At 37.7% G+C, this 18,484-nt stretch overlaps 2 protein-coding genes across 2 annotated transcripts; one reads left to right on the top strand and one right to left on the bottom strand.

Moving 5' to 3' along the window:
* The first annotated feature begins 859 nt into the window (after window positions 1-859).
* LOC112764799 (purine permease 1) lies at window positions 860-3,028 on the top strand. Its single transcript, XM_025810590.3, has 2 exons — window positions 860-2,008; window positions 2,386-3,028. Exons 1-2 carry the CDS (start codon window positions 1,259-1,261, stop codon window positions 2,740-2,742), a joined length of 1,107 nt encoding a protein of 368 aa, XP_025666375.1. The 5' UTR covers window positions 860-1,258; the 3' UTR covers window positions 2,743-3,028.
* A 64-nt stretch (window positions 3,029-3,092) lies between these two features.
* Window positions 3,093-18,145, bottom strand: LOC112764797 (chaperone protein dnaJ 1, mitochondrial). Its single transcript, XM_072222799.1, has 20 exons — window positions 18,012-18,145; window positions 17,824-17,929; window positions 17,604-17,690; window positions 17,185-17,276; window positions 16,410-16,493; window positions 16,272-16,310; window positions 15,952-16,098; window positions 15,805-15,846; window positions 15,631-15,718; window positions 15,119-15,183; window positions 14,896-14,958; window positions 14,731-14,803; window positions 14,184-14,275; window positions 13,325-13,396; window positions 12,768-12,824; window positions 11,762-11,810; window positions 11,591-11,663; window positions 4,507-4,596; window positions 3,804-4,023; window positions 3,093-3,438 (listed from the first exon to the last, which is right to left on the bottom strand). The coding sequence occupies exons 7-19, from the start codon at window positions 16,096-16,098 to the stop codon at window positions 3,924-3,926; spliced, it is 1,011 nt and encodes a 336-aa protein (XP_072078900.1). The 5' UTR covers window positions 16,272-16,310; window positions 16,410-16,493; window positions 17,185-17,276; window positions 17,604-17,690; window positions 17,824-17,929; window positions 18,012-18,145; the 3' UTR covers window positions 3,093-3,438; window positions 3,804-3,923.
* Window positions 18,146-18,484: the final 339 nt, after the last annotated feature.

Genomic DNA, 18,484 nt, shown 5'->3' with positions numbered 1-18,484 from the left:
GGTCCAAACGTTTGGATTGGGCCTCACCCCAACGCCGACCTTCGCCCTGAGAAGTCGGTTCTTGCCACGACTTGCTCTAAAGAAGTCGGGAACGAAGATTAGCTGGCAGATAAACACTCATTCAAATGAGTAACTGCCCCTAAAATCTCTCTATCCACTTCCAGGAGCCTTATCCTAACTTCCCTAAGATAAAGGGACAGTTATTCCCCCTTAAATGGTGGAACTACTCCAACGGTGGTTATGGGTTCACCACTATAAATACCCTGACATCCCTCAGGTATTACTAAGCCCAATACTCTCTAAACCTACTTATTCCCTTGCTAACTTAGGCATTGGAGTGTCTTTGCAGGTACTACCCCCCGCTCATTCATACTCACAAGTCGGACGGAGGCCCAAGAACGTGATTCTCTTCAAAGGCTTCCCCCTTTAGGTGATTAAGCCAACCTAACGAGTCCAGCCTATTAATCTCCGGTTACCCATCGTAACAGTATTGATGTTGGTATTAATGATGGTTGAGAAGATAATAATAATAAAATATACTTGCACAATAGAAATAGTAAAAGTAAAAATTATAATAATGAGGATGAAAAATAGTGGTATAATTAGCCTTATTATTGAAAAGAATTTTGAGATTTAAAATCTCAACAAATTACAAATAAAATTCCTCACAAATTTAACTTCAGTTATTATTTATTGAATTTTTTAACTGAAAAATATATTATCCTAAAATAAAAAAAAAAATTAATAGTCAAAGTGTCTTTTATTTTTAGACAAAAATTATCTTAATCGTCATAAAAATAGACAAAATCGAGTTAAATGTTTACTCTTAAGATAAGCAAGCAATGGATTTTGGTTCTTTAGGCCTCATTCCTTCACGGACCAAATGTTCTAATTTCCTCTAATAACTAAGGATCGTCCCAAGGAACAGTACTCTGAAAATTCACGTCGCTGGAGTTGCACTAAAATTAACTTTCACTCTCACTTCATGTATGAGTTAGTCCACAATGTATTTTGGTCAAAACAACGTGGTTTGATCATTTTCACTCCATCTCTGGACCTTCACCTATGCAAAAATCTCTCACCTATGAGCCACACATATCTACATCTTAAATAGTTTGTCTTTATGTTCTTTTGAGCATACCTTGCCTTTCGCTTCAGTTAGTTGCTTAGTTCCATATGCTAAAAACTACAAGGAGAGAAGAGCAATAGTCCAACAAAAAGAGAAAAGCAAGACAAAGTTTCCTAGCTATCAAGAGCGATGGTTGAAACTGATGGAAGTGAAGAACAACCAAACCAGTCATCCACCATGAAGACAACTAAAATTTTTGGTCTCATTACAAACTCCATATTTCTGGGCTTAGGCACCTCCGGCGGCCCACTCGTTATGCGCCTCTACTTCATACACGGCGGAAAACGCATCTGGCTCTCTAGTTTCCTCGAAACCGCCGGCTTCCCTGTCATGCTCATTCCCCTTTCCATTTCCTATATACATCAAAGATGCAACAAAACAACCAACTCTGCAAAACCAAAGCTTATCTCTATGGAGCTTTCTCTGTTTCTTGCCTCCGCTATAGTAGGCATCCTCACCGGCCTCGACGACTACCTCTATGCCTACGGTGTATCTCTTCTTCCAGTGTCCACTTTTTCTCTTATTCAGGCCTCCCACCTCTCTTTCACTGCCGTCTTCGCTTTCCTATTGGTGAAGCAGAAGTTCACGGCTTATTCGGTGAACTCCATAGTTTTGTTGACCATTGCCGCTGTGGTTTTGGCGCTACGGTCCAGTGGGGACCGTCCTCACGGTGAGTCCACTGGGAAGTACATAGTTGGTTTTCTTATGATTGTAGCCGCGGCTGCATTATACGGGTTTGTTTTGCCTCTTGTGGAGTTGGTTTACAAGAAGACCAAGCAACATATCACTTATTCTTTGGTCATGGAGATTCAGTTCGTTATGTGCTTCTTTGCCACTTTTTTCTGCACTATTGGGATGATAATAAATAACGACTTTAAGGTCTGTTACCACTTTATTACCCCAAGAATTATATACATTTTAAGAAATACTTGCATGCATGCTCGTGTGGTTTATTTAATGCTTTCTCTAAAAACTTTTCCAATCCCTTGTTAGTAATGAATAAGGCTAGAGAAACACTATTTCCGTCAATTTCAACCAATATTATAGTAGGTTGTCAAACAAATTTGGTATAAACCTTACCTCATTTATGATGAGTTTTTATTAAGTTTGGATTTCGAATATTCTTATTTTTAAGAATTTCGAATATTCTTTTCCTTCTGTTGAATGTTAGCTGCAATGTTAGTCGTATAATGTTGCCTTCTATGATTTTCTCAATTTGTAATGTTTAAGACAATTTTGGGCGTTTCGTTTTGCAGGTGATTCCACGAGAAGCTAGAGATTATGAGCTTGGAGAAACAAAGTACTATTATGTGTTAGTGTGGAGTGCTATGATGTGGCAATTTTTCTTCTTGGGAGCAATAGGGGTTATCTTCTGTGCCTCGTCATTGTTGTCTGGGATTATAATTGCCGTGTTTCTGCCTGTTACTGAAGTGTTGGCTGTGATCTTGTACAAGGAGAATTTTGAAGCAGAGAAGGGGGTTGCTCTGGTACTTTCTCTGTGGGGCTTCGTGTCCTACTTCTATGGAGAGATCAAACAAGAATGGAAGAGGAACAAAAATCACCGCCTCAATACAGAGCAAGCTCAGTGTCCCCCTCGCTCTCTTATTCCATGATTGACAAGTCAAAGTCATTGTCATGATTTCACCATCTTAGGTTGCTTCTGCTTCAATTGTCAATATAGCAGGTCGCCCTAGGGCCCATGATCTTGACTAAAACAACGAACGAATATCCATTCCTATCTTTTCAACAATGGCGGTCCATTATCATCCTTAGATCATCTTTATCATTGAATGTACTTAGTAGTAAAAAATTCTAGTTTATAATACTTCTTTGGATAAGTACATCTGAATTTAATTTGGTATATATTTGAATCAAAGAATTAATATACAGTTCATCCTATATTGATACATAGACATATCAAATTTCTGAACCGACAGAAAAAGGAAAGGATAGAGGAATTATATTTTGGAAAACTTGATTAATTGCCAATTAGCCTATCAAAAGAATGTAATTTGTGGTTATATCATTTGAAGTATAACAATGGATTGAAGAAGGCAACACTTGGGAATAGTTACAAGATTATCGCACCAAATTTAAAATATTGAAAGAATAAGAGAAGAAAAAATGATACACAACATGTTCCCATCTCTGTTCTGAATACCATGATGATGGCCTAAGAATTAATCAGAAGGGTCCTCGTGAAATTTTCATAAGTATTGAAAAAGGAACTGGCGCCAAGAAATAGCTTCGTACAACTACAACTTTATTCAGTAATCTGAGCACCCACTCCTTGCTTCACTATATCATATCTGCCACAACGGAAGTGAGCAATAAGCATAGTTATCTAGAGTTACAAATTAATAGGCCAATGCCCGACTCAATAAGGAGTCCTTGGACCAATATGTTAATGCACCCATTCTGATATTCAATTGTTACCAAAAATTAACTGCAAACAGAAGGAACTAAAACATCATTTGATTTGATTTTTTTTTTTTTTTTTTTGGGGGGGGGGGATTTTTAACATCAATCTCGTGAAAAACTTTAGTCTAATCTAAAATAGCATTTAAAAAGTTCTATAAAAACCGACGAAATATCTTGTGATGCCACAAAAATTCTCTCCATCGATACATGCACATAAGACAAATGAAAGTGAACGAGGATAGCTAGAACGTACCAGATTGTTTATGTGCCTGAATGGTAAATTCATTACCTTCTACTTTACAAGGTAGAAGAATAAAACAAATCCATGGATTTGTCTTTGGCAAGTCCAAGGAAATGATGTCTGAACAAGCTCTCAGCTCAACAATTTGTGCATGAGGACGAGGATTAAGATCAGCACAGATAGTTCTACCATAATATTTGGACTGTTCAAGTGTTCAATAATTTGCTTCCACCTGTAAGTTCAACCAGTACATAGCTGCTGGTAAAGCCTGTTATCCATGTTGGATCTAAATTACAATCAGATGTTACTCAAGAATACAGCTCTATAATAGAAAAAGCTAATCTAAGCAAATCAAGAAAGTATGCAAATAATGAGGATATCAACCAATCCAATAAAGTGCTAACTGCTGTACCTACGATCAAATGAATCATACTCAAGATAAAGTATTTGTAAGCAGTTACTGGGGTAGGTATAGATACTAAACCAATATCCCTTATACCTCATCCTTTATTTTCTCTAAATGATCATAGATAAGAGTTCATGAAACAGTGCCTTTATATTTTTCCTTTTTGTAAAATCTCTAGAAGTACATTAATATAACTTCTACTTCAAAGCATTCTATAGTATTTTCTACAACATGCACAGTCAAGCAACCATCAAGCCTTACTTTGGACATAAAGCAACTAGAACTACCAGTACTAAGACAAAGGCATACCAGTTTCCTTCAAATGTTGAGTGGTTTTCCTGCTTTATTTCCTCCTCTGCTAGTTCTTCAAGTATAGCACGTTGTCGTTCATTAATTTTACTAAAACAAGAAAGAGTGGATCGTAAGTAATTTATGAGCAGGCAAAAGTAACTATTACTTGGCAAGCTGGAGCTTATTTTATTTATAAATATGAACAAAAAGAAAAATGTAAAAGCACTTGTGTATACTAACTTATTAAGGAATAAAAAATATCATCTGGAAACAACTTGATAATAATGCATGTCTTTGTTTTTTGATTAAAAAAAAAAAAAACAAATATATCTCATTCTGACAACTGAATAATTCTGTTCAATTTTCACAACCATAACAACAAGCATTGACCAAACAACAACCTGTAGCATAAAGAAATAGCACTACTGCTTTTAGAATAGCAAATACTCTTTGATCCATGTTCTTGATGAACGGATAATATGTGTGGTTGTGTTGGAAAAACGTTTCCCTTTTCAATGCCCTTCCTCGTATAACTGGAACCCACAAACTCATTGCTTTTCAAAAATCGAATGCCCAAATATGCCTCTTCAATCTCTTTAATCCCCATCCACCCAAAATCCCAAACAATTTAAACATTAGATTTTGTTACATTGAATCACAGTCTTAGACATCTGTGATAGATCAAGGAGAACAACCAACAACTAGAAGAAATACTGGAGCTGAGGACAAGTGTATGGAAGTTTCAGAAATCACAGATTCAAAGCTTTAACAATGAGAACAATGAAATTGATCATGTGATATTGGAAACAACATCCTTTTTAGGAAGAGAATGCGGAGTAATGCTTGGATTTTCTTAACAAAGCAGTAAGAGTGTTGTCCAAAAAGAAAGACGAGTCAAAAACTGCTTCGACAAAGTATTCAGTTTTAGAGGTTGGTGACTAGGACTAACATAAATGGTTCAGTTTGAAACATTTCATGGAAAACCTGGTCTTCAACTCTTCATGAATTGGTTTCAGCTCTCAGTTTATGGTTTAGTTTTATTAACTCTTGATAGATACTTTGGGCCATATGTGCTGCCCAAAGTCCCACATTGTAGTTGTTGAATATCATATTAGAGATACAGGCTTTATATAAGTTATTTTGTTTTGATATAATTTCCGTCTTTAGATATCTGATTCTGTTGTATCTCCTAGTATTAAGGGATTTTATTTCTGTACCTATATATATATATATATATTGACGCTGAGAGATGATTCTCTCAAGGAATTCATCCAAAACACAATCCTTGTCTCACTCCATTCGTGTATTTCAAGTTGGTATCAGAGCGGGTTCCGACCCGGCTCTGGTTTCTATTTGTTTTTCTTCTTTTCCGGCTGCAATCTCTCAGCGTGTTCCCTTTTCCCACCAGCTGACACTATCAGCTGTGTCTCTTCGTCAGAAACTGTTTTTCCGGCCAAAACCTTGTCAAACATCAGACCCACTCCGAAGCAACCCCAGAATCAGAACCGGAAAGCCAAGTTCGGCCTGTCCCCAAAATTTCACCGCCGTCAACCGCCGCACGCGCCGACACGCGCCGCCCCTTTTCCTGCGCGTGGTCCTCACGCGCCTCCGCTCCAGACGCACGTGAACGTCACGCTCCCATGCCCAGGCTTTTTCCGGCCCTCGTTTCCCTTCTGCAGGTGTTTTCCGTCCGTTTCTGAGTGTCTGTCATCATGTCTTCTGAGGTAACCCCCGACACCAACTCCAATGGTGGCAAACCGGCTGATTCTGTGGAACTTTGGTTCATGGGCCAAGGCTATGAAGACCACCTTACTAAATCTGTTGATGTTCGCGCCACTGACAAAACCACTTGGAAGAAGATTGATGCCCAGCTATGTAACCTTATGTGGCAGATCATTGATCCACCAAAGCTAACTATGTTTCGGGCTTACAAAACTTGTAAAAAGGTGTGGGATCGTGCTAAAGCTTTATACACTAATGACATTGCAACACTTTACCATGTTGCTAAGAAGCTGTGTAGTTTACAGCTTCAAGGAACTGATATGGAATCTTATGCTGGGGCTGTGGAAGCTGTCAAGGAAGAGTTTTCGACTCTCCTTCCCTATGTGTCTAATGCTGATGACCATCATGCTCAACAGGGAAAGCTGTTTTTGATACTTAAGTTACTTGGGTTGCCAACTGAACTTGAATCTCTTCGGCAACAAATATTGGGCACCTCACCCGTTCCTTCCCTTCAAGACGTATTTGCACGACTCTTGCAATCCGGCCCCTCTCGAGACCCATACTTTCGACCAAACTGCATTGGCATCCCAATCTTCTTCTCAAGTGTCCTTTCAAGTGCCCACTCGCGGCGGCCGTGGGGGTCATGGTAATGGTCGTGGTAATCGTACTCGCCTTAGTTGTACCTATTGCCATAGGATTGGTCATACTCAGGATAAATGTTATGCTCTCCATGGTCGTCCTACCAAGGTAGCTAATGTTGTCCAAACTAATGAGCCATCTGACGTTCACTCCACCGCACAACCACAAGGGATATTTGTCTCTGGCAATGATTATGATGAGTTTCTCAAGTACCAAGCTTCAAAGCAGGCATCTACTCCCATTGCTTCGGTGGCCCACTCTGGTAATTCTATTGCTTGTATCTCTCATTCCTCTTCTCTTGGACCATGGGTCCTTGACTCAGGTGCTTCTGATCACATTTCTGGTACTTCTTCTGTCCTCTCTAAACTTGAACACCCTGCATTTCTTCCTTCTATCACTTTGGCTGATGGTTCTAAAATTGGTGCTAAGGGAATAGGTCAAGCTACTCCTCTTCCTACATTACCTTTGAAATCTGTTCTTTACATGCCCAATTGTCCTTTCAATTTGATTTCTATTAGCCAACTTACTCATTCTCTCAATTGTTCTGTTACCTTTTTTGCTGACTCCGTCATTGTGCAGGATCGAGGGACGGGACAGACGATTGGTACAGGATGTGAGTCTCAAGGACTATATCGGCTTGCCTTACCCACTATTACTATGTCTTCTGTTGCTGCTGTTGAGTCTCCGGAGGTGGTCCATTGTCGCCTGGGACATCCCAGCCTCTCGAAGTTACAAGCTATGGTCCCGAGTTTATCTCGTCTTACTACCTTAGAGTGTCAAACTTGTCATTTAGGTAAACATGTTCGTAATTCTTTTTCAAGTCGTGTCAATACACGAGCTGCGTCTCCCTTTTCTGTTATTCATTCTGATGTATGGGAACCTAGTCATGTTACTTCTCATTCTGGTTTTCGTTATTTTTTCACCTTTATTGCTGACTTTTCTCGTTGCACTTGGTTATATTTAATGAAGGACAAATCTGAATTATTTGTACATTTCAAGTCTTTCTGTTCTGAAATTCAAAACCAATTCAAAACTTCAATTAAAATTTTACGAAGTGATAATGCTCGTGAGTATTTTTCAGCACCCTTTTCGTCTTACTTGTCCTCCCAAGGCATTCTACATCAGTCGTCTTGTCCTCATACCCCTCAACAGAATGGTGTGGCTGAGCGTAAACATCGTCACTTGATTGAAACTGCTCGCACTCTTCTTCTCCATACTCATGTTCCCCTTAAGTTTTGGGGTGAGGCTGTTCTGACTGCATGTTATTTAATTAATCGTATGCCTTCTTCTGTTTTGCAAAATCAAGTTCCTCATTCCATTTTATTTCCTCATGACCACATTTTTTCTCTTCCACTACGAGTCTTTGGTTGTACTTGTTTCATCCATGATCTTACCCCAGGCAAAGAAAAGTTAACTACTCGCTCTATCAAATGTGTTTTCTTAGGGTACACTCGATTTCAAAAGGGTAATCGCTGTTATTCTCCAGCTCTTAATCGTTTCTTCGTGTCTGCTGATGTCACTTTTCTTGAGAATACCCCTTTTTTCTCTGCACCCGACATCACTTCACCTTCCATTACGGAGGTGCTTCCTGTTCCTTACTTAGATGGGCCTCCTATTCCCACAAAGCCTCTCCAGGTTTATCATCGCCGCCAACGGCCTGCAGTTCAAGATAACTCATCTCCTGAACCTGTGGTTGAACCGTCCTTGGATCCTTCTTCGGGAGTTAGCAGTAATCCTCCTATTGCTCTCAGACAAGGTACTCGTTCCACCCGTAATCCTAATCCTATTTATAACTTTCTTAGTTACCATCGTTTATCATCTTCGCACTATGCTTTTACTTCCTCGTTGTCTTCTGTTTCTATACCCAAAACAACAGCAGAAGCTCTTTCACATCCAGGGTGGCGCCAGGCTATGATTGAGGAGATGTCTGCCTTACATTCTACTGGTACTTGGGATCTTGTTCCATTGCCACCGGGCAAATCTACTGTGGGTTATCGTTGGATCTATACTATTAAGGTCGGCTCAGACGGAACCATTGATCGATTAAAAGCCCGCCTTGTGGCTAAGGGATACACTCAAATCTTTGGTTTGGACTATGGTGATACCTTCTCTCCTGTTGCGAAGATGGCCTCTGTTCGTCTTTTTCTTTCTATGGCTGCCATTCGCCATTGGCCTCTTCATCAACTTGATATTAAAAATGCTTCCTTACATGGTGATCTCGAGGAGGAAGTATACATGGAGCAACCTCCCGGGTTTGTTGCTCAGGGGGAGTCTTCCGGCTTAGTATGTCATTTACGCCGATTTTTATATGGCTTGAAACAATCCCCTCGAGCTTGATTTGGTCGCTTTAGTGCTGTTATTTCTAAACTTGGCATGATTCAGAGTGAAGCAAATCATTCAGTTTTCTCCCGTCATTCTTCCTCCATGACCTCCATATATCTGGTTGTTTATGTGGATGATATTGTCATTACTGGAGATGATCATGAGGGAATCACTCAGTTAAAATATTGTCATTAAAACAGCACTTGTTTGATCACTTTTAGACTAAGGATATGGGGAAGTTAAAATATTTCCTAGGAATTGAAGTGGCACAATCTAATGCCGGGATCTGTATCTCACAGAGAAAATATGCTCTGGATATTCTTGAAGAAACTGGAATGTTGGGATTCTAGACCTGTAGATACACCAATGGATCCCAACACAATACTTAGTCCAGATCAAGGAGAACCTCTTGCAGATCCTGGTAGATATCGCAGATTAATTGGCCGATTGAATTATTTGACAGTCACTCGGCCAGATATTTCATTTGCCACAAGTATCCTAAGTCAGTTTCTTGACTCCCCATGCGATAGTCATTGGGACGCAGCTGTTAGAGTCCTTAGATATATCAAAGGTGCTCCAAGAAAAGGTTTGTTGTATGAAGATAAAGGACATAACCAGATTGTTGGGTATACTGATGCAGATTGGGCAGGATCTCCATCTGATAGACGTTCTACATCTGGTTATTGTGTTTTTATTGGTGGAAACTTGATATCTTGGAAGAGTAAGAAGCAAAATGTTGTAGCAAGATCTAGTGCGGAAGCCAAATATAGAGCTATGGCACTTGCCACATGTGAACTTATATGGTTGAAGCAATTAGTTAAGGAACTTAAGTTTTGTGAGCCGAGTAAGATGGAACTGGTGTGCGATAATCAAGCTGCCTTACATATTGCTTCCAACCCTGTGTTTCATGAACGGACCAAGCATATAGAGATTGATTGCCATTTCATAAGGGAGAAGTTGCAAAGTGGGGAAATAGTAACAGCCTTTGTCAACTCCAACGATCAACTTGCAGATATTTTCACCAAAGCTCTCCAAGGTCCTCGGATACAATACATATGTAACAAGCTTGGTGCATATGATTTATATGCTCCAACTTGAGGGGGAGTGTTGAATATCAGATTAGAGATACAGGCTTTATATAAGTTATTCTGTTTTGATATAGTTTCCGTCTTTAGATATCTGATTCTATTGTATCTCCTAGTATTAAAGGGATCTGATTCTGTTGTATCTCCTAGTATTAAGGATTTTATTTCTGTACCTATATATATATATATATATATTGACGCTGAGAGATGATTCTCTCAAGAAATTCATCCAAAACACAATCCTTGTCTCACTCCATTCGTGTATTTCAAGTGTAGTAAGGATGCTTGGTGTTGTATTCAAGGAGAGTAATTCCCCAACCTTTAAAAGCTAACTTTGACCGTACAGTTCTCCGGTTTCCTTGGGTAGTTATTGAGGGTATCAGAGCATTTGATTCAAGCGGATTCATATATGTACAGCAATGGAGGCCAAGCTTGAAGGGGACTACATCCCAGCCATTGCGAGGAGACAGGAAGAACATGGCAAGGCCATGGAGACGACTGCATTGCAGATGAGAGTGTTGATCAGAGAAAGAATTCCTCACAGAACATAAACAAGGAGCAAGCTCTGATGTAGAACACAGTTCCAAACCAGAATAGTGGGATCCACAGTTCCTCTGTTTTCAGGTGATGGTGTGTATGGATGGTTGATTAGGGCAGAAAGCTTCTTCAGACTCAATGCTTGGAGGATTATGAGAATATGGAGCTGGCAATGGTTCAAGGGCGAAGCTCTCCAATGCAACCATTTTTAACAACTGTATCAGAGCTTGTTGTTGGCACACAAAGTGGGCTCCTTGCAGAGGGTTCTGACTAGCAAAAAGCTGAGTAAGATGTTGTTGAGTAACGTACTGCAAAGTGCAACCTTTAGGATGTGAGACAATATAGGGTGGTGTACTAATAGAGACCTATCGGAGTATGGGATTCCCAAAGTGCTCCATCAAGTAGTATGCCCCCTACCCCTCTCTCCCCAAGCTCGCTCCTTCTCTATAACAACTAGCTTCTGAGGATGTGGCTCTCCACTTTCCTTGGGTACTCATCAACTGGTTTTAATGAACAGATCAGATTAAGTGGCACTGACCCTTGATTTTTTATCCTTCATTTTTTCCCCAAAAAAATTCACTGATGTAAAGGGCAGGAAAAAGACAGCAAACAACTATATAACCCATTTTCCATGATATTATAATATCAACTAGCATCAATAAAGAAATAGAGGGGGAAAAATAACATTATAGCAGGAGCATTTTACTGCTACTTTACATGATAAATAACAAATTCCTCAAAGTTTCTAAGATATATGAACTCAACAAAAAAAAAAATTAAATAGTACGGGAACTTACGTGGGGAAGTTAATACGAAAACGCACATACTGATCCCCATGATGTACAAGAAGATAACCATGCTTTGGTAGTCCTGCATCAACAAGTATGGTAAAGAAGCAATTCTAGAACCATAAGAAAAAAGACAACTTATCCAAAACTGTATATGAAATGGGGAACCGTTCATTTAACCTTTTCCTCGTAATACTAGTAGCTGCCCTGGTTGAACACCTTTGGGTATCTGATGGGAACAGAATAACACCATTAGACCAAGTAGGTACAAAACAAGCAGTGCTGCGAAATATGCCCATGGCAAATGATGTGAAGACTTGAATTTATGAGAGGGAGATGATGGCATAAAACAAGCCGCGTTTGTGACACCATTAAGCACAAAGACTTTCAATGGAAAAGTCCTCATTTTTCAAGAAATAAAATGTTTCAATTTGCACACACACACACACACACACACACACACACACATATATATATATATATATATTTGGTAACTATTTTTAAAGCTCAAAATATTAGACTAAAATATCAGACCCGCATGTCATCATTTCCAGTCAAGTTTTTACACAATGCAACCAGTTTATATAAGACCCATGCATGACCTGCTGAGTAAAAGTCTAGAAGAGTCTATTAATTATTAGTAGAGTTTCACCCTAACATAATTATGCTTCTTGTTAGCAGGTCAAACTATTCTGAACCACTGTCCTCCTAGGAAAAAGTTAACCCATTTCTTCATGGGTACATAACTTCAATTTTTTTCCCCCATAATTGTGCTGTCAGAAGTTTCATGGATTTCACATATGGAATCAAAACAACAAAACTAGAGAGTGAAGTTTTGCATGTAATAACAGCAGTATGCCTTCCGTAGCACTTTGTTAAATTTATTGTTGTACTGGAAGAAAACGGGGGAGGAGAAACGGTTTAATCTTTGGGTCCTGTGAAACACAAAATGAATACTGCAAAGGTTGTCTTAACAAGGAAGATCAGATAGAGCTGAGCTGATCAAGGGTTCGTGTCAAGTTCAATTCATGAACTTTCATTAAGGAGTATTAAGTATCCTTATGCACCCTTACTGAAGCCTATGCCATGCCCTGACCTTAAAGGATCAGGCATCATCTCCATGTCCTTCCCTAAACCTTCCTTCCCCAATGATGAGACTCTTCTATCAAAATAAATTGTATCTTACCTTTACTTGCATCTTCCCAGATAGAGTAGGCACATCAACTTTGCCACCAAGAATAGCCTGTAAAATGTTTAAAACTTTGCTATAAACTAAATATATTAGAGTGGGGGCGTTAACACCCAAATAATTAAGATGCAAATGGTATGTTCCTAAAACATTACAAGCAACAGCATGGGAGAGAATAAACTTCAGTATAACTGAAGTTATTCCTCTTATATTTATGAGTGAAAATCTGTTCCCTCAGGCTGAAGGAGGTGAGACGTATTACTATGCCTTTTTCAATATCTGGTCTCAATATATACATCCATTTCTATGCAAAATGAATTCTACAACATTAACAAATGGTTCTCATATAACATAAGAGGAACACCATTATTTTCAACCGAAGTAAACTATATACTAATAAGAAGCTAGGATTAATAAACAGTCTTGAAAGAAACACCATTTACTGCAACTTCAGGCTAATCTTCTTAAGGCTTATCAGCCTTTTAAAATAGAAAATAACAAAGTACCAGATGGACATCCATATGTGAAACCACAAAAAGTATTTTAGGACTCACCTGCGTAAAGCTAATATTAGAGTCCACATAGATATCTGCACCATCCCTGGCAAAGACTGAATCCTCGGCAACCTAACAACCAGAGATAAGATGACATTCTAATAAGAAAAGAAGTACAGAAAATAATTAACCATGGCCACGAAGAAAATTATATTATTGGTGGAGAACATATATCTCCATGCACATGAACAATATAGATGTCCAAGTGCCAAAAGATAAAATATGCATGCTATACAGGTATCAAATCCAAAATATTGAACACCCATAATTACATGCTCAAGGAACAACCTAGCTCTTCTTCTGTGATGTAGCACTGACCTGTCCATAATTAAGCTACTAGCCAAGTTGCCTAGGGGTCCCAGGGAAGAGCTAGATAAGTTGAATTGAGCAGGCTAGCACACAAACCATAGTGGATTATTTATACAGATGATTTTCATTGATAACAACTGATATGTTAATGTTTGTCACGATTTATTTGGTATTATATTAGTTAATTCAGACTTTCTAAATGAAATCTTCACCTAACTTATCATTCGCATAATGCATTTATATTCATTGAGGAATGATAATTTAATATTCAAACTTTAACATTCTAATCCAAGATATAATCTTAGACAAAATATGCCAGTCATGAAACAAAGCTGTAGAAATAATTCTGTTAATTATCTATTTTAATTTATAAATATGGATTAAATGTATATTCTAGTTCTCCAAAGATATCCACTAAATATTTAAGATGGCTTTTTGTCAATCTTGCTAACGTGACCCTCTGACCCTGAATAATTTGGTGTCAGTCTATATGCATTTTAAGATCTGCACTGAATAAATAAACAGAGAAGAAAAAGGTGGGGATCTTTACCTTGATTTTGATGTATAAACTCCCAGGTCGAGCTCCACTTTTAACGGCATTCCCGGCCTCTGGCACATGGATTGTATCTCCAGTATCCACACCTAACCATTAATTTAAGAATTCAATAAGACTAACAGAAAAAAAAGTTCGACTTTGAATGAAATAAAATGAAAGTAAGTATGGCAAAAGGTGAACCAAATTAAGGCAAGTCAGATCTGCATCATGCATAAAGCATCTCATTTCTGAAATATTCTCATGTATAAGAGGGACCAAATTAGGCTAAAGCAAATCTACAGAATGGAGAAGATCTCATTTCCTAAAAACACCTGTGTATAATAACTAACACTTTAAGAGAGATTGGATACTATCCCGTATCACCTCAATTTGAGCAAGTACAACGAAAAATGATCAAATTCATTTTTCTAATTGACCATTTCAAATAAGAATAAGCAACTAAAATGACAAACATCAAACCATGTTCCATTAAATTTAACAATAATGATGCCGGGCAAAGCTGCAGTTCTTGGTAATCTCATCACAAATACTAAAATCAAACCTGCTGGTATTGTAACTTTAACCTCTTTAATCCCTTCAACCACCCCAGATCCTCTACATGACGTACAGAAATCCTGCACAAAATAGGGACAGAAAATACAAGTTTACACAAAGCAACCAACCTCACACGATTATTTTGGCATGGACTGTGGAATTAGGATAACACCTTAATGACGCGACCTGATCCTTTACAGGTAATGCATGTTGATGTAAATGGAGGTATTGTTACCTGGCAGAAAAAAACATTACAATCAAGAATAAAAGAATGTTCTGATAAGTGATAACTGATAACTTCAATACAACAAAAAGAAATAGTTTCATGCATGAGTCAAATCTTGTTTAAAAATGTCCAATATTAATAAAGAACATAGATCTTTCAGGGCACTTACTCGACCTAATCCCCGGCATGTTGGACAAACTTTAGCCTTCGCACGCGGTGGATACCCTCTCCCATCTGGATTAACATAAAAGGAAAATGATTGCATCAAATGGGATTACCGTATGTCACAGGGTACAACAAACATATTGGCTCACTTCACCAGGCCAAGGATTTATCTTTTACAAATTGGATTCATCACAAGATTTCATCATGAATGTTTCCTGCCTAACAGGATGGCATTAGCACTTGTACTAATCAGGCAGCTTTTTGCAAGCCTCATACACAAATGGGAAACTGTAAAACTTCAATAAAGTAAAACGTGGGCTCATTTTAAATTTTTATTATAATTAGATAAACTAGATTTTGCACTAAACTACTTGTGCAGTTAATGATCATTCAAAGGCATATTATACCATTTCCAAACACAACATAACATATAGAAAAGACAAATGTGGAACTCTAGAAGAGATGAATTTCTCCTCCTAGATTTCTTAATTCCCTGAAAATAGTAATTTTACTCACCGCAATAATCACATGGAACGAATGCATCAAATGACACATGTTTCGTGCACCCTCTTGCAGCTTCTGAGAAAATAAGGGACAACTCCACCTATTAGCAAAACATTTATAAAGAAGTTAGGCTTGAAAAAGTAGAAATTGTTTCAAACAATAGATCAGAAACAGAGTTAAGCTGACCTCTATACTTGATGAAGAATGAGTGATTTCTTCTTCAAATAGCTGTCATGATCAAGAATGCTGAGAAACCTCCTTGGAAAAATACTTTATGAAATGAACAAAATAGGTGAAAATAAAAACAACATTAAGTATGAGCAACCAAAGTACCTCAGAGAATACTGTATGAAATGAAGAAGAAAACTCATGGTGAAAACCATTTCGAAACCTTTCTTTCGCATTTTGAAACCTTTCTGCAAAATCATCATTATGGTCGTCATATTCTATGTTCTGTGAACCACGGCTTTGCATCTTCATCTGAAAAAGGTGGTTCATCGAATAAAATGATGGTAAAGTATTAGTCAATTCAACTTCCTAAATTGGAGTGGAAGTTATATAAATTACAGAAACTAAACAAAAAAAAATTACAAAAAAGCTAAACAAAAAAAATCTTAAATGTTAATAGCATTTAGGAAGAGAAAAAGACCTACCTTGTCATATTGGGCCCTCTTTTTAGAATCTCTCAACGTCTGATATCACATACAAAACCGCAGGTGAAATATCATTCTGCTGATTAATTAGTTTAAACGACCACCACGCAGGGAAATAAACAAAGTCATGATAAGGACCTCATAAGCTTCTCTTATATCTTGAAATTTCCTCTTTGCAGATGGATTATTCTTATTTGCATCTGGATGGTACTTTTTAGCAAGCTGCACACACCAGAGAAAGTATGCCATAATACAGTGTTAGTAAAAGAAGACCCTTCAATCCAAATATTCCCAAATCAAAGGTGCATAATAACAGGATATATCAAGATTTTAACCAAAATACTCAGGAAAACTGCTGCTAGCCTTCTAGCATGTTCCAAACTCTAAAAACATTAGCTGTACAATATAAAATTGATGAAGATAATTGAGACATCGATTAAACCCATTTTTCTATTTAAAACATGATAATTGCTATGAATTTGAAGACGTGATCTCTTTAAAACAAAGGAGCAATACAAAAAAGAAGACAAATGACTAATCTTATTCCAAATCAGCTGCTGTGACATTGGACTAATTCCTAAATAGAAGATAGTTTATAGTTAACAAAACAAATTGTCATACTATCATCTATATAAAACTATTTCTCCTCGTGTTTTACACTTGTAATCATGGATGTACCTCTTCGCATGCATCACCTCTAACTATAAAATTCAAAGAAAATGATAAAACAGCTGCTTGACAAATGCCAAATATGCACAAAAATGCAAATAAAAGAGAAGGTCGGTGAGATGGCAAATGTTTCTTCCCCAAGTGTGGCCGTATTGGAATCCATCATTAATCTAATCTAACAAGCATAGCCTTGACCAACCAACAACCATACATGCAAAACAAAGAATTCCTAGCAATCACTCACCAACAGAAACGCCTTCTTTATCTCATCCTGAGTGGCGTTCTCAGAAATGCCAAGAACTTGATAATAATCCTGCTCAACCAATGTCGAAAATGCTGGAAGAACGCCATAAGCATAAAAAGAGAAAATAAATAACTGAACACATCTGCAAATAAAACTCGTAGATAATTGATCTAAAGGGGAAGAAAAAAAGTAACATAACTTGTACTAAGTTTCTTATATCCATCCATTGCGTTTCCAAATCACAACAAAAAAGGGATACGTGACTATATTTCCGGAGACCATCAATTAAAAGTGTGTACTCACTGAAGAAAAATACCTACGTAGTCTTGTTTGATCTGAGAATCGAATAATATGGATATAAGGAACTTCATCTAAGCTTTTCCTAAATAAAACCCATAGTGATCCTTTATCATAAAAACCTGCATCATGAATATATCGATATCTCAATGGTTTACTCAAACTCAGAAACTCCTCCGATTTTGGGACATTACTGCGATTGAACAAAGCTGGAACATAGACACATTCAATTCAATAATAAATAAATCAGTAAAAAGGAATCGATAACTACTGAACCAATATATATATTTTATAAAAATAAAAAGACTCGACAGAAATTCATGAAATTGAACCGGAACGTGCCTCGACTGAGAAACGGCGATTGGCGAAAAGGCAATAATTCGGTGAAGCAGTGTCCTCTATGGACGACAGGTTCTGAAAACGCAAAAGAGAGCAAACGGCGGCAATACTGCAATGAAGAAAGAAAAGAGGAGAATCAAGAATGTGAAGGAAGAAAAAGAAAAGAAGAAAGGAAACAGTAATTTTTATACTTGTAATGGTTTTGGTTCGTTGAGATTACCGGCGTAAACCACGTGAACCTTCTCATTGGGAGGGATCCTCTTCGGAAGCGAAATTGAGTTACAGTTATGCTCTGCTACCACACACACAGCGAACACTTGAAGGGGGTTTTAGACTTTTAGGCAGTGCATTTGGGTTTTAGGCTTGGACAAACGGTAACCACATTTTCTCGTTTTGACCTTTGAACCTGACTTTTTTACATTTCCTTACAAATTGTTTTCCTTGTTATTACCATCATCGATCTACCATCTCAAATGGTAAAGGAAAAAATTCAGCAGTTACATTTGAGCTTGATAGTTAAAATGGTTAAATAATTTGACAGATTTAATTAAATTATTATTTAATAATTTTTAATTATTAAATTCATAAATTTTCACCAATTATAAATCAATTATTCTTGAAGAAATATAGTATTACAAGCAGTGGTGAGATATTATGTCCTCTA

Source organism: Arachis hypogaea, chromosome 17, assembly GCF_003086295.3.
Source record: "Arachis hypogaea cultivar Tifrunner chromosome 17, arahy.Tifrunner.gnm2.J5K5, whole genome shotgun sequence".
Classification (NCBI taxonomy): domain Eukaryota; kingdom Viridiplantae; phylum Streptophyta; class Magnoliopsida; order Fabales; family Fabaceae; genus Arachis; species Arachis hypogaea.
The sequence above is the reverse complement of the archived record's forward strand: the minus strand, read 5'-3'. Positions and strand labels throughout refer to the sequence as shown.